Source organism: Sander vitreus, chromosome 12, assembly GCF_031162955.1.
Source record: "Sander vitreus isolate 19-12246 chromosome 12, sanVit1, whole genome shotgun sequence".
NCBI classification, from domain to species: domain Eukaryota; kingdom Metazoa; phylum Chordata; class Actinopteri; order Perciformes; family Percidae; genus Sander; species Sander vitreus.
Window position 1 is genome coordinate 23,228,587 of NC_135866.1, and position 13,591 is coordinate 23,242,177.

At 39.9% G+C, this 13,591-nt stretch overlaps 1 protein-coding gene across 1 annotated transcript in view; it reads left to right on the forward strand.

Moving 5' to 3' along the window:
- Positions 1 to 13,591, forward strand: part of carmil3 (capping protein regulator and myosin 1 linker 3) — a 91,039-nt gene that overhangs the window by 62,816 nt on the left and 14,632 nt on the right. The window contains exons 24-33 of the mRNA XM_078263329.1: positions 2,734 to 2,832; positions 2,938 to 3,057; positions 3,801 to 3,914; positions 4,608 to 4,783; positions 5,076 to 5,169; positions 8,181 to 8,303; positions 10,575 to 10,641; positions 11,264 to 11,451; positions 12,055 to 12,105; positions 12,566 to 12,645. Coding sequence (XP_078119455.1) covers positions 2,734 to 2,832; positions 2,938 to 3,057; positions 3,801 to 3,914; positions 4,608 to 4,783; positions 5,076 to 5,169; positions 8,181 to 8,303; positions 10,575 to 10,641; positions 11,264 to 11,451; positions 12,055 to 12,105; positions 12,566 to 12,645 — 1,112 coding nt within the window. The remainder of the gene's footprint in view (positions 1 to 2,733; positions 2,833 to 2,937; positions 3,058 to 3,800; positions 3,915 to 4,607; positions 4,784 to 5,075; positions 5,170 to 8,180; positions 8,304 to 10,574; positions 10,642 to 11,263; positions 11,452 to 12,054; positions 12,106 to 12,565; positions 12,646 to 13,591) is intronic.

Consider the following 13,591-nt stretch of genomic DNA (forward strand, 5'->3'; position numbering starts at 1 on the left):
AGATTGCCATATCCAACCAGTACATTGCAGAAGAGATTACAAATGCCTATATATGAACTGAACTACTAAATACCTGTTACAGTGGTTCAGCTTATGTCATATTCATATCGCAGGCAAGCATTTCAGATTTCTATTTAAAGGATGAGGAAGAGATGTCACAGATTAAAATTCAACATAAAAAAATAAATAAATCAAAGTATTAATAGTACAAATGTCATAACCTGTAAGTGTAGGTACACGGTAGACAATGACAACCAATTGATGTCACTTGGAGCTGAAACAATTAGTAGATAAACAAAAAAGGAATCGGGGACCATCTTGACGATCGATCAATCACGAGGGTAATTTTTCAAGCAAATATGCCAAACATTACCACGATCAAGCTTTTCAAATGTAAGTATTTGCAAATGTTCTTTGTCTAATGTTTAATAAATTGGATATATTTGGGTTTGGGAGTTTTGGTCAGAAAAAAAAAATGAGGAGAAACTTTGGGCTTCATGGTACTGTTATGGGACTCCCTAAAAACGTGGTATTTCACTCGTGGGTGCCTGATGCCCTCCGTCACACAGAGTGTCACTTTTCTGATAAGGAAGCAAAATTGTAACCTAAAGTTGTATATTATCCTAATCCGTGCCTTAACCTCGTCTAATTGTAACTTCCAGCAGTGTGATCATCGATTTCCATAGATACACTTCTACTGCGACTAGACTTCCCTGCAGATTTTTAAATGACTTCTACCTGACTGCGGATAAATTCTCAAATTGACCATCATACGGTTACACTTGAAAATATGTACAACTAAATAGTGCTAAACTAAATTGATATTTAGATGGACTAAATTATGTCCACCAACAAAAATCTAGTCAGATTGGAGGGGCGGGGGGGGTAGGGGTCTGCATTCTGATATCATCAAACGTGCACTCAGAGCACGGGCTGAGAGGGTCATGGAGCTTGCCCACGCGTGCACTGCTACGTCTTGCAAAACCATGGCCATCCAGGTAAAATACCAAGTTTTTAGGGAGTTCCATATTGTTGTGGGCATTTTTCATAATTTTGACATTTTATAGACCAAACAATTAATTGGCAGATTAATCCATAATGAAAATTACTGTTGCAGCCATAAATGCACTGCATGACCAATGTTCAGTACCCGTTTGTGTAAAAGACTCGACACAAGGATGCTGCAGGTTTTGCTTAAAGTGGAGCTCAGCTTCATGTTGGAAACTTGGGTGAATCATAACATTTTGTCAAAGAAGTGTTGATTCAATCCCAGGTAAATTCATGCTGTTATTGTTATAGCAGCTATATGCTGGTCAGTGGACAACAACAGGCAACAAGTGGTCCTCTATTTTAATTTGATGTCAGTATTTGCCATACTGCAAATTTATATACACTCACCTAAAGGATTATTAGGAACACCTGTTAAATTTCTCATTAATGCAATTATCTAATCAACCAATCACATGGCAGCTGCTTCAATGCATTTAGGGGGTCCTGGTCAAGACAATCTGCTGAACTCCAAACTGAATGTCAGAACGGGAAAGAAAGGTGATCTAAGCAACTTTGAGCGTGGCATGGTTGTTGATGCCAGACGGGCTGGTCTGAGTATTTCACATCTGCTCAGTTACTGGGATTTTCACGCACAACCATTTCTAGGGTTGACAAAGAATGGTCTGAAAAAGGAAAAACATCCAGTATGCGGCAGTCCTGTGGGCAAAAATGCCTTGTTGATGCTAGAGGTCAGAGGAGAATGGGCCAATTTCTGTTGAGACATTCAGATGGTAGAGTCAGAATTTGGCGTAAACAGAATGAGAACATGGATCCGTCATGCCTTGTTACCACTGTGCAGGCTGGTGGTGGTGGTGTAATGGTGTGGGGGATGCTATCCTAGCAATACGGGCCAACACTTCTAAAGAATGCTTCCAGCACCTTGTTGAATCAATGCCACAAAGAATTAAGTGGGCTTTCGTTGCTCTTAACATTGCTAGACAGGAGAGATAGCTAAATATAAAGATCTGTCATTTTAGATACTGAACGGTGTGGTCAGTTTCTGTCAATCCCACTGCTAAGGAAATGCTGTTTGTCACTTGGCTCGTAAGCTGCAGTTAACAGAGCAAGTCTGTTTGCATTGCTTGTCAAACTCCATTTTCCCAGCGGCTCAGCTGTCAGTCAGTCAAACACAACATTTTGCCTCCCCATAGACTTGGAAGCTAAAGGAGCATTTCTGATACATCTCCAGAAACTTCAAATTTTTTTTATCAATATATTTTTATAGCTAGTTTATTATATTTTGACTTTATGTTCATTCTAACATCAGAAATGGTTCTTCTGTAGTACTAGCAGATCGTTAGATCATTTTCTGGTGCTTATCTTAAGTGTGCATAAGTAGCGTGTGAAGCTTTGTATGTGTGTTAGGGTCCTTGTTTGTCTGCACATTGTCTATGAAGCTCCAAAGTCCTTGAGGAACCCTTGATTCCATCTTTCTTTACATAAGATGATTAAGCAGTGAACACTTCCACCTGCTGAGTCAAGAAAATAAATCAAAGTCATCCCGTTTATTTCTGGGGATCAGAACTCTCTGCAGTCTCCTTATTACCATGCAAGTGGACTCGTCTCCTGTCTCCTGCACACCGTGCTTTGTAAACAACTGTCATCGCCACTCCTCTCTCTTTTTGTGTGTGTGTGTGTGTGTGTGTGTGTGTGTGTGTGTGTGTGTGTGTGTGTGTATCTCAGATCCAGCGTGCCCTGCTTAGGAACAACCAGACACAGCGTTTCTCTCAGAAACAAGCTCTCAGGCTGCACCAAGGCCTCGTCACTAGCACTGCCGAACAGGTGTGTGTCTGTATTTGTGCACATGATGGTGAAAGAGTCAAGATTTTAATTTTAATGTTTCATTTTACCGACATGTTTGTTTGATTGTGCTTTAATTGTGCGTAGGTGATGGAACGTCTGTGTGTGCGGGTGCAGCAGCAGGTGTGTGTCCTGAAAGGCTGCGAGGAAGGAGAGGAGGTCCAGACGGCCAGACAAATCCTCAAAGAAGCCAGGGATTCAAGAGCTGTGAGGAGGCTACCACTTTATTTGTTGTGTGTGTGAGACATCGAAACTGTAATGACTCATATAATACCAAAGGGTATGAGGTATAGACACTAGAAGGACTGTGTGAATTATGTCTAGTCAGTCTGTTTTTTTTGTTTCATCACATATTTTAACCAGTGGTGGAAAATAACTAAATTACCGTAACTACCTAAATGGGCCATAAGAAATAGTTTTATATAAACAACGCATTACATGACTGACTACTTATGACACACTCTCCAACCCTCTATCACCTGACTCGGCAGTTCCTCTTATCTAAACTGTGCATGTGCTCTCCAACAGCTGAATCTGTAAAACGTTTCAATGTAACATATATATTGCTGCCATTTCAAAACCTGGCAACCCCAAATTTGTTAATTGCTTTTAAATAAAAAATAATTCATATGTAGAAATAGATGATTTGTTCCACAAAACTTCAGATCAGCTTCTAGAATATGATGGTTTTGTTACTGATTGAAACCCACCAACCGTATATAATGTAGTCAAATTTACCTCCACCTGTAACTGCTACTACATCTAAACTGTCCTTGCACATTAATAATAATAATCCAACCATTTCATAAATACAATGATATAACTTTCAGAAAAGGGACAGTCTGCTCAATGACAACATTCCTTTTGATCCTTAAATTGTTCCTCCACTGATTTTAACCTCATCTCTCTCCGTGTGTGTGTGTGTGTGTGTGTGTGTGTGTGTGTGTCAGCTGTATCCCTCTCTGTGTGAGTTGGCCCATGTGTTGTCAGTGGATGGCCCCGTCAAACAGCGACTGGACACTCTGGCTGGAGAACTGGCTAAGGCTGCGGACAAAGAGCTTCAGGTACGTTGGAGGTGGAACTGTGGCCGTAATCGCCAACAACAGCCATTCCTGATGCATCCGTATTTTAAACTGGTGGAGGTCTGGACTAGTTGCATTTAAATTGCCCATTAATTGTGTGTGTGTGGCACAGGTATGCTGACTTCAAAAGAAATGAAGCATTTAAATTCAAAGGGAAGAAACAGTTTAACATTCTTCTAGTTCTTTTTCTATTGGGATTCAGTAGCACAACGCAGTGGAATGATTAAAAAAAAAAAAGCACCACACCGCGCAGGGGGACTCTGATATACTTTCTATTGAATTTTAACTTACTTGAGCATAATTTACATTTCTGTTTGTGCTTTCCCATTTTGCTGTTGTGCACAAGGCTACATTTGTAATTTGCAAAGGTCAAGATCAGTTAAATTCAGTCACGCACAAATGTCCAATTTTGGTTTGAACTGGTAACGTAAGATCTGGAAGAGGTTGAACAGTTCATATGAATTGTTAGTAGTTACAACATGGATGAATGGGTTGCTGGAAAACACATAAATTCAATGATGACAACAGCTCAGAGTAAAGGAGCTGAATGAAAGGCTAAGCGAGCAGATAAAGAAACACATTGCATGAATAATAAGTGCTTTGAAAACATAAGTGTGTACGAAAATGTCTGCTATGGATGTGTCGTGATGCATGTCTTGGTTCAACTTTGTCCAGGTGGTGGTGGACTCGATGGTGTCCCTGTGCCGCGAGCTGTGTCCAATGTCCTGCTCGGCCGCAGAGAGACTCACCCCGCCTCTCTCGTCCATCTCCGAACAAGTTTCGATCCCTCGCTCCGCCATCCGCAACGCCCTCATGGAGAGAGCGGCTGAGGATATCAACAGAGCCTTGGAGTAAGATAAAGGCTCGATGGTGTTTTAAGCCCCCAACGTCTCCTTCCAGGCAGAGCTGTGACCGTTGACTTCAAGGCACCTAACCATAACCATAACCACTGCCTAATCCTAGTTCCTTCCAGGCAGCGCTGCCTGGAAGGAGACGTTGAGGGCTTAAAACACCAATAAACAAGATAAAGAGCTGGTGAAAACAATTCAACGTTAAGCCAAGAACCGTAGCCAAGATACTGATTTAATTGTTGTAATTAATTGTTATTCCCTCCTATGTTTTCCTTCGCTCTCCTCGTTTCAGGGAGGTGAAGTTGTCTGTGGTCTCCTATCTGACCAACTCCATAGTGGATCAGATTCTACAAGAGCTGTACAACACCCATAAAACCCTGGTACTGGTAATACCCCTTTTCTGCATGACTTCTTTGTAGAAATGTAGAACAAAATGTTTCCGTGTTCAAAGCTGAAATCTCTATCTTCACAGCAAAGATGAGTTAGGATCTAGTTCATCAGATTAACTGATACATTAATTTAATGGTATTTCTATTACCACACTTTACTATAACAGTAGATCGTAACATTATATGAATCACAAAACATAACAGATCAGGGCTCAACACTAACTTTTTAAAGTGGTTGCCAGCTTGGCAACCAGGCATCAGCTTTTGGCCGTCAAAATTGACAATACGGTTGCCATGTTTTAAACTGCTGATATTTGTAGCAATTAATTTCTTATGTAACTATACCACGCATTTTAATAATGAAACGATGAGATAATGGCTTGCAATATAATTTCCCATCCCTCTCAAATAGGGGTGCAACCAGTGAGGGTGAACTCACTGATCGGATCAGTTTTCAGATCAGCACAAAAAAGGGGGGAATTTAAATGATTATAAAAATGTAATATCAATAGCTTTTAACAATAATTACTTCTTTCACCAGTAAATTGCTGTTAAACGGCAAAAGAAGATGAGAAAAGGGTATTTCACAATAACTTTGAATGCACCACGAGGTTTACCAGTTTTAAGTAAACGCAACATTTAGTCCTGTCTGTGTTGTTTCTCCGACAACAGCAGTGACCAAGTGCTAGTTTGTGTCTTTTAGCTGAAAGCTTTAGCAGCAGACTGTTGTATGTCCTGGTGGCGAATTTACGAATCCTACTATGGCCACGCCAAGACCTGCCCTTCTATAGCATTTATTGGCCAGGCGTCCAAGGTAACGTACCCCCATTTGTACATGTCCTATCCCCTGACCAATCGGCTATCTTAACCTTAACCACTCGAGGTGAAATGCCTAACCCCAACCAATCGAGCTGCTTCGTAGGGTGGGTCTTGGCGTGGCCATAGTAGGATCGTAAATTTGCGTCCCAGTGTTGGAATCCTCTACAGTGAAATGCAATCACACGTTTACACCCTTTAGCTGTCAGCATTTTAACCGTGTTCATTCCAGTTACTACTGTAGCTAATGGTAGGCTAACGTTACCTGCTGTAAAGTGTAACGTGTTGTTAGTGTTTACTATCGTGACATGCAGCGATAATTCTATTGCCTCTTGTGTCTGTTTCGGATCATCAGAGAGCAGCGCAGACATTTAGCTAAGTGGCACCGTAATGAGGCACCGGAACTGGATTTTAACATGCGCCGTTAACGTGAACAGAAAAGTGCGTTGCCTGTATCTTTTCACGGTAAACGCATGTGTGGAAAGCGGTCGCACAACAGCTGAAATGTTGTGTTGCACACAGACATAGTGTTTAAACTTTACGGAGACAACCAAATAGAATATTGGCGTCTTTTGAAATAAGATTTTCCAGTTTTGTAAGTACTGAACAGAGGTCACAAAATCAGAGGCCACAAAACGGTTGCCAATAGACTCAATCTGGTTGCCAAGGGGCAACCGGGCAACCATTACGGTTGAGCCCTGTAGATATTTCAGCTTTAAATACAGATTTTTTTAAATTATGTTTTAAAGGAATAGTTCAACATTTTGGCAAATACAGTTATTGGCTTCTTTGCTGAGAGTTGGATGAGAAGATTGATATTACTCTGTCTAATTAGGTATGTAGCTGGAGCTTAGCATACATACTGGAAGCAGAGAGAAACGGCTAGCCTGGCTCTGTCCAAAGGTTTAAAAAATCTGCCTACCAGCACGTGCAAAGCTCATTAATTAACAAAACCAGTTTAAACGTTTAAAAATGATTTGAAGTTGCGATTTTAGGGTGGGGTGGGGAGTGCCAGACTATTTCTTTGTGGGAAGCAACGACTTTCTGGAGATGATGACATTCCATCTAACTCGCAGCAAAAAAAGCGAATAAGTGTATTTCACAAAATGTCTACTATTTTACCTTTTAAGTTGCTCAACATAAATCTGCAATCTCAAGGTCATTTTTTGGAGGAACGAGATCAAGTCTGTGGAAACTGAAACCAACTCAAAGAATGACACCCGTACATTGATCCAAGCTCCACCCCCAGGAAGTAGGTTACAAGTGATTGACAGGATGCAGACACGCTTCCTGCCTCACACTTCTTCTCATTGGTTGGATTGTTTCCACACTTTGAAAAGGGCTATCCCTGGTTCTGTCTAATATCTTTCCTTGCTGCTCACCAAAAGCAAGAATATATTTCCATTGCTTCTATATGAATAATAATCCATGAGTAACCTTCTGCCGCTTCAACCACAACAAACACACTCATTCATTTCATTTTATGAGTCCGTATTTGTTTTTAGTAAGATGTGTCAGGAATTCATCTTTTTAAAGCATGATGTCTGCTGTGGAAAACCTCAATGCCTCCAGATTATTCCATATTATAGATTATACTCCAGATTGTGCATCTTTTAATTTTCAGTCTTTTGAAGTGAAGTAGGCATTGTTTTTAACTGCTGTGTGTCATTACCAAATCAGGATGAAGGGTTATGAGTATAAAGCAGTTTTCCTCTGAGAATATTGCACTCAGAAAAAACCCCAACAACTGGATTCAAGTCCATTAAGGACATGATTAGACCCTGCAGGATCTCCTCTCTCCATAAAATTGAATTGTTTAAAATGAAGCCAGTGGAAAAGGAGGCAAAAATAGACTTCTGGCAATAACACTGCTGGCCCTGCTCTGTTTTGCATTCCATTCACTGCCTCTACCCTTACATCTCATTTTCTTTTCTCTGTTTTGCTGCAGTGCCAGTTTGTCCTCTATCATGCCTCACTCCGCTTTGATAATCAAGGAATTGTATTTTGTTTTCCTATTCTAAATGGGTTTCGCAAACTAAAGCAAAGTACCCTATGCTTTGTTTGCCTGCTTCTTGTGTACAAGGGCGGACACATTTCTCCTCTGAGATTGTGTTGAAGAATATTGTTCCAGGTGTCATCATGGCCTATTTGTGTTTGTGCATGTGTTTCAATGTGTGTGTGTGTTGCATCAGCTGCGGCAGGTGTCTCAGGCAAAGCGTTGGGATGACGGGACGGGCAGACGCACTATCAGACACTCCAGATTAGTCGAGTCTCTGGAATTTCCTGATGAGGATTATGGCGTTAACCTGGGAATAGTAAGTGTCTGAGGACATGCTAATGTTGTGTATGCTTGGTAAGTGAATAGTGAGTTCCTTTTTATTCCGGAGGTACAAATGAGTATGATTATTAGTATTAGTTTTAACATCCTGATGGTTTATATGATGGTCTGTTTTATTTTGCTGTTTTGTGAAGCACTTTGTAACGTGGATTTTGAAAAGTGCTCATAAAGATTGTTGTTATTATTATTATTATTATTATTGTCAATTACTTAATAAATCATTTAGTTGATTTGCATCAAATGAATGACAAACATTTTAATTATCAGCTGATAGTTTATCAAAAAGTGAAAAGCATTCAATAGTTTCAGCTTCTGAAATGTGAGAATTTGCTACTTTTCCTCAGTAGCAAATCCTATACATTAATTACTTCTAATAAATTGAGAACTATTGGGTTTTAGGTTGTTGAAGGGAGAAAATAAACAATTTGAAAATGTCCACTTGCGCTCTAGAAACTATAGAGGGACATTTATTTTACTATTTTGTGACATTTTATAGATTTATAGAATCAATAAAAAAAAAAGATCAATAGTTGAAATGAAAAATTGTCATTTGTTTCAGACCTACATTAATGTTACTGTGCTAAAACATGGTATACTGTAATTGTAAAAACAGACCATGGTCGAAAAGTTTGGCATCCTCTGTCCCACAACAGTGTTTTTAGTGTCGGTCTCAAAATCAGGACCACATTTCCAATAATCCTTGGAGCTTTCCACTGCAAGGAAGATGCTGATTTCACCCTCTTCACCCTTCACCCACTTCTTTCCTTTACTGAAGAGGATAAACATGTTGAAAGTCATTTTCTCATCAGCTTTGCTTCACTTTTCAGGAAGTACAGTCCTGTCGTCCTGTTTTATGCTGTAAAGCAGGGGTCTTCAACAGGGGCTCCTCAGAGTCAATGCAGGGGGGCTTCCAAATTATTGTGAATTTTTTAAGCTTTTTCAAAAATTAAAAAGTCTTAACATGAATCCAACACATTATTAGAAAATATAAATCCCCACTGATAATAGGCATACTGGCCTATAGGTTAGGTAGTCACTAAGGTAGCCATCCACAGATGCAGTTCATTTTAAGGACTCACTGTGCCGTTTAACATTAAAACATGATTTATAAAATCATGCCAACAATTATTAGGCTATTTTAATAGCCTGTGCAAAAAAAGGTATGATGGCTCTAGGCTGCCCTACATGTTATTGTAGGCCCAGTTTAATATGCAACTTAATTTTCTACAATATATGTATTAGGTGGTCTCCGTTCCATCTCTCTTTCAGTTAGGGGGTCCTTGGCTTAAAAAAATGTTGAAGACCCCTGCTGTAAAGCAACCAAACTGATTTCCTCTGAACTAAAGGCACACCATTTTATTGTTGGTTGTTGAAGGGATAGTTCAGAATTTTTAAAGTGGGGTTGTATGAGGTACTTATCCATAGTCTTTGTGTTACCTAGAGTAAATGGCGGTCGACACGCCCCCAGTTTGGAGAAGCAGACAGAAGTACCGACACGGAAGCTAAGCAATGTACTGCTGTGGATGGGGGCAGCAGCAAAACAGATTTTTGACACCTAAAAAAAAAAAAAGTCCCACTTAAAAAAATCAATATCAGTTTAAATGTACGCTATGTTTATTTTTACTTTGGTGAAACTAACCCTTTAATATACCAAACGTACAATAACACAAAAAACTGATCGAGGCAGTGGTAGACCAGCAACTCCCGTGTTCTGCGAGGTGAAATTACTGTTTTTGTCAAAGGAGTCGGGTGGCTTTGAAGAGAGCGTAGATGGATGCGTCGTGTAAAGGGCTGTCTGATGGCAAGATAGAGCAGTGGAAATATTTTAATATAGTATACACCTAAACCAAGATAGATAGATTTTTTTTTTTTTTTAGGTGTTTAAAATATGTTTTGCTGCTTCCCCTGTCCACAGCAGTACATTGTTTAGATTCCATGTTGGTACTCCTGCCTGCTGCTCTAAACTGTGTGTGTGCCAACCGCCATCTACATGTAGGTAATACACTCACTATGGATAAGTACCTCATACAACTTAACTATACCTTTTAAGGAGAGTCATGCTAATGGTTCAAAATGTACTGGAGGCGATGATAATAATGTACTTAATAGGAAAATACTGAAATGCAATACATAACCCCCTTATTCTTTTTGCTTGCTTTGTGTGTTGTCACATCTGTGTTAACATATTTGGATATAGTGTTTAAAATGAAGCCACTGCTTATTGTACATTTATCTCATTTGACAAAAGGACACAATTGCCATTAAGAAGCGGACCTCGAGAACTAGAAGAATTCGTCCCGTCTCCACCAGACCGAGTGAGTTTTTGTGCCTCGACTCGCAGCTAATTGCCCTCAAGTGCTCATATAGCACGATATATTTACAATAATAGCAGGGTCAGGGTCAATTGACTCTCTATTTGTAATAAAACAATGCAAGTATACATTTCTTCAGCTATACAAGTAGTATGCAACTTACCATAATGAAATGAGTGCTCACTTCTTTCAAAATTTAAATTATCTTTATTTTTTCTCACCAATACTAATGCCTATGATAATAGTTAATGTGTTGATGCCAGTGTATTCATCTTGCATCTTTAAATTGAAGGATTAACCCTTCTTAGGTAATGACATGGTTTTTTCTCCGTTACTCCCCTCAGGCCAAACTTTTGCCTCACTAGTGGTTATGGTCTAAGAATAGCGAGGTTGCCTCTCCATTTTCATCCATTATCTGGCTCACCGGGCAGCTACATTAGCATGGCAATGTAAATAAAGACATAGCCTAGACGAAAATTTGTTTTTTTTCATATTTGACTTTAGAAAAATGTAATGTCCTAAGCAATTATTTGATTTCAACTTCAATCTATTTAATTGAAAGATATGCAGTGTACTGTAGGCCAAAATGTGACCTGAAAATAATTTTTATTTTGTCTGGTTGTAGGTCTAGGTGATGAGCCCAGTCCCTCTCCTACCCCTTCTGCTCCACCGCACTCTGCCCCTCTTACCCACTCGGCATCATGGGAGTGTCTGTCCACCCTCCCCACCAACGGCTCGCCCTTGCGTCACGTGACCCACGTCAGGCCTCGCCCACCGCGGAGACACAGAGCAGGTCACCCTCCCCCAGAATCTGTAAGTCGATGACAAATGGCGTGAAAGTGACTTTTGACCTTATTATGAGCTCCAGTAGGCAGGAGTCACCTCTTTCTCGAGCTTCTTGTGACGGAAACCTTTGAACTTGCGATATGATTCTCGATATTGGAGGGAATGATCATTTTTGTAGCATTATTCTTATTTTCATTGAAAATGATTAAAATGAAAAGAAATTATAATGATTATAGTGTGATTTTTGCAAGGATCTGTACCAAACAAAGATTTTTTCTTTAGTCTGTAGGATTCGTTTTGTAGGCCGGGACGTCTCTGCAGCACCACAATACTTTATTCAGAATGGTTTGATGCACATTTGCCTTTAAAAAATATTGCTCCCCCGCTTTGATTTGGATATTGCACTAGTCCATATGATGATTTCGATAACATTGCGATTAATTGTGCAGCCCTACTCTGAACGGCAGTTTCTCAAACAAATGTTTGAGATTTGTATACAGATCGCTAACACAGCTAACACTTTTTAAAACGGCGTCCGGATCTTTTATGGCACCTTGAAGGTAAAGGAGTCTTTATTGTGCTAGTATGTATATTTAACCGCTCCATTATTTTTTTTATCTCATGCTGCAGCATGACGTTCAGTCTGTGTGTTTCCACAATAGAGTTCAGAAGGGTTTAGAGGTGAGAAAGTAAACCCAGCATGTATAGTTTTCAGGGGTTTCTTTTATCTCTTGACTGCTTTGTGCAAACTTGTGTTATTTATCTTGTTTGCCATGCCAGTGGCACTTTCCAAAAATAAGTCCTTTTTAAGTAGGAAGCTGTCGCATATGTCTCTGACTCGATGTTAATCATGCACAGCCATCTCCCAGGGGCCACGGGGCAGCTTCTAACTTAAAACGGCTTGTTTGTTTTGAGACTTTGTAAAAAGCTTTTTCTACATCGGTACAAACTCAGTTACAGCAGCATGATGAGGAGTTGTTTCACAAACAGACTTCTGTTGGCAGTGGATTCTGTTCTGCCAGCCAGACATTTGAAATGATAATACCTTTTGTCAGCCTTTCAGCTTTTTGCAGACATGGATTGATAATTGTTATCCTGTTATTCTATCCATTTCCGTGTGTGTGTGTGTGTCTGTCTGCAGCATTGCTCGGAGAACGGAGGAGTTAATATGCTGGAAGATGGACTACCTGATTTTTACAGCAAGAGAGTTCTACCTGACAGGTAGTTCACAGAATCAGTTTTCGTGCAATCTTTAAGAAATGCAGTAGATTTGTCATTACTACAGTGGCCTCCTGAGGAGAGCACACACTTTAAGGGAACTGTAGTCCAAATCCGGTGGATTAGTAAAACCTGATATTTCATTCTTCAGCATCTAATAGGAGCATGTCCAACCTGACATGCAAGATCTTAATCTGACAGTTCTCATTAGATAGTTAGCCTCATGTCTTTATCATGAGAAAATTGTATTGTAATTATGACAAAAGAATTATAAGAGTTAAGTTACCATTTAAAAAAAATACTTCTGACTGGGACTTATGGCTGGTAGATTACTAGAGTGACCTTAAAGCAGCTAGAGTCAATATTTTTGTATTAACAATGGATGAAATGACAATGTGAAAGGGGTCGCTTGTAGTGACAAACCAAAATAATTGTTTCCCGGTTTCCCAAAGTTCTACCGAGCATTTAATCATCTTTCAGCTCATTGTATTTGTTGTAAGACCCACACGACTGTTTTGGTTCACTCTCAGCACTCTCATCAGTGTTGTTTCCAACCACTGCAGGCAGCCGTCAGTGGGTACGCTACTTTCTTAGCACTTAAAGGTGCCCTGTGGGGCTTTTGACCACTAGTAGCGCTATGAAGCAATGTTTTTGTGTAAGGGTCGTACACAAGGGGCACCATAACCATTCCAGCCAATGATTTCACACCATTCCACTGATCTACAGGTGGCAGTAACGCACCAAGAAAGAATACAGCAGCAAAGGCAAGAAAGAAGACTGCAAGCTAACAAACATGAATTTAAACAATGCAAAGTTCAAGTTTGTTTGAAAAATTGGCTTCGCAAATGTTTTACAAGGAAGGAAGTGCTTTCACCATCTGTGTTAGACCTAAAGAATACAATGGGTTTAGAAACAAGAAAACGCCACAGGGCACCTTTAACGGCAGAAA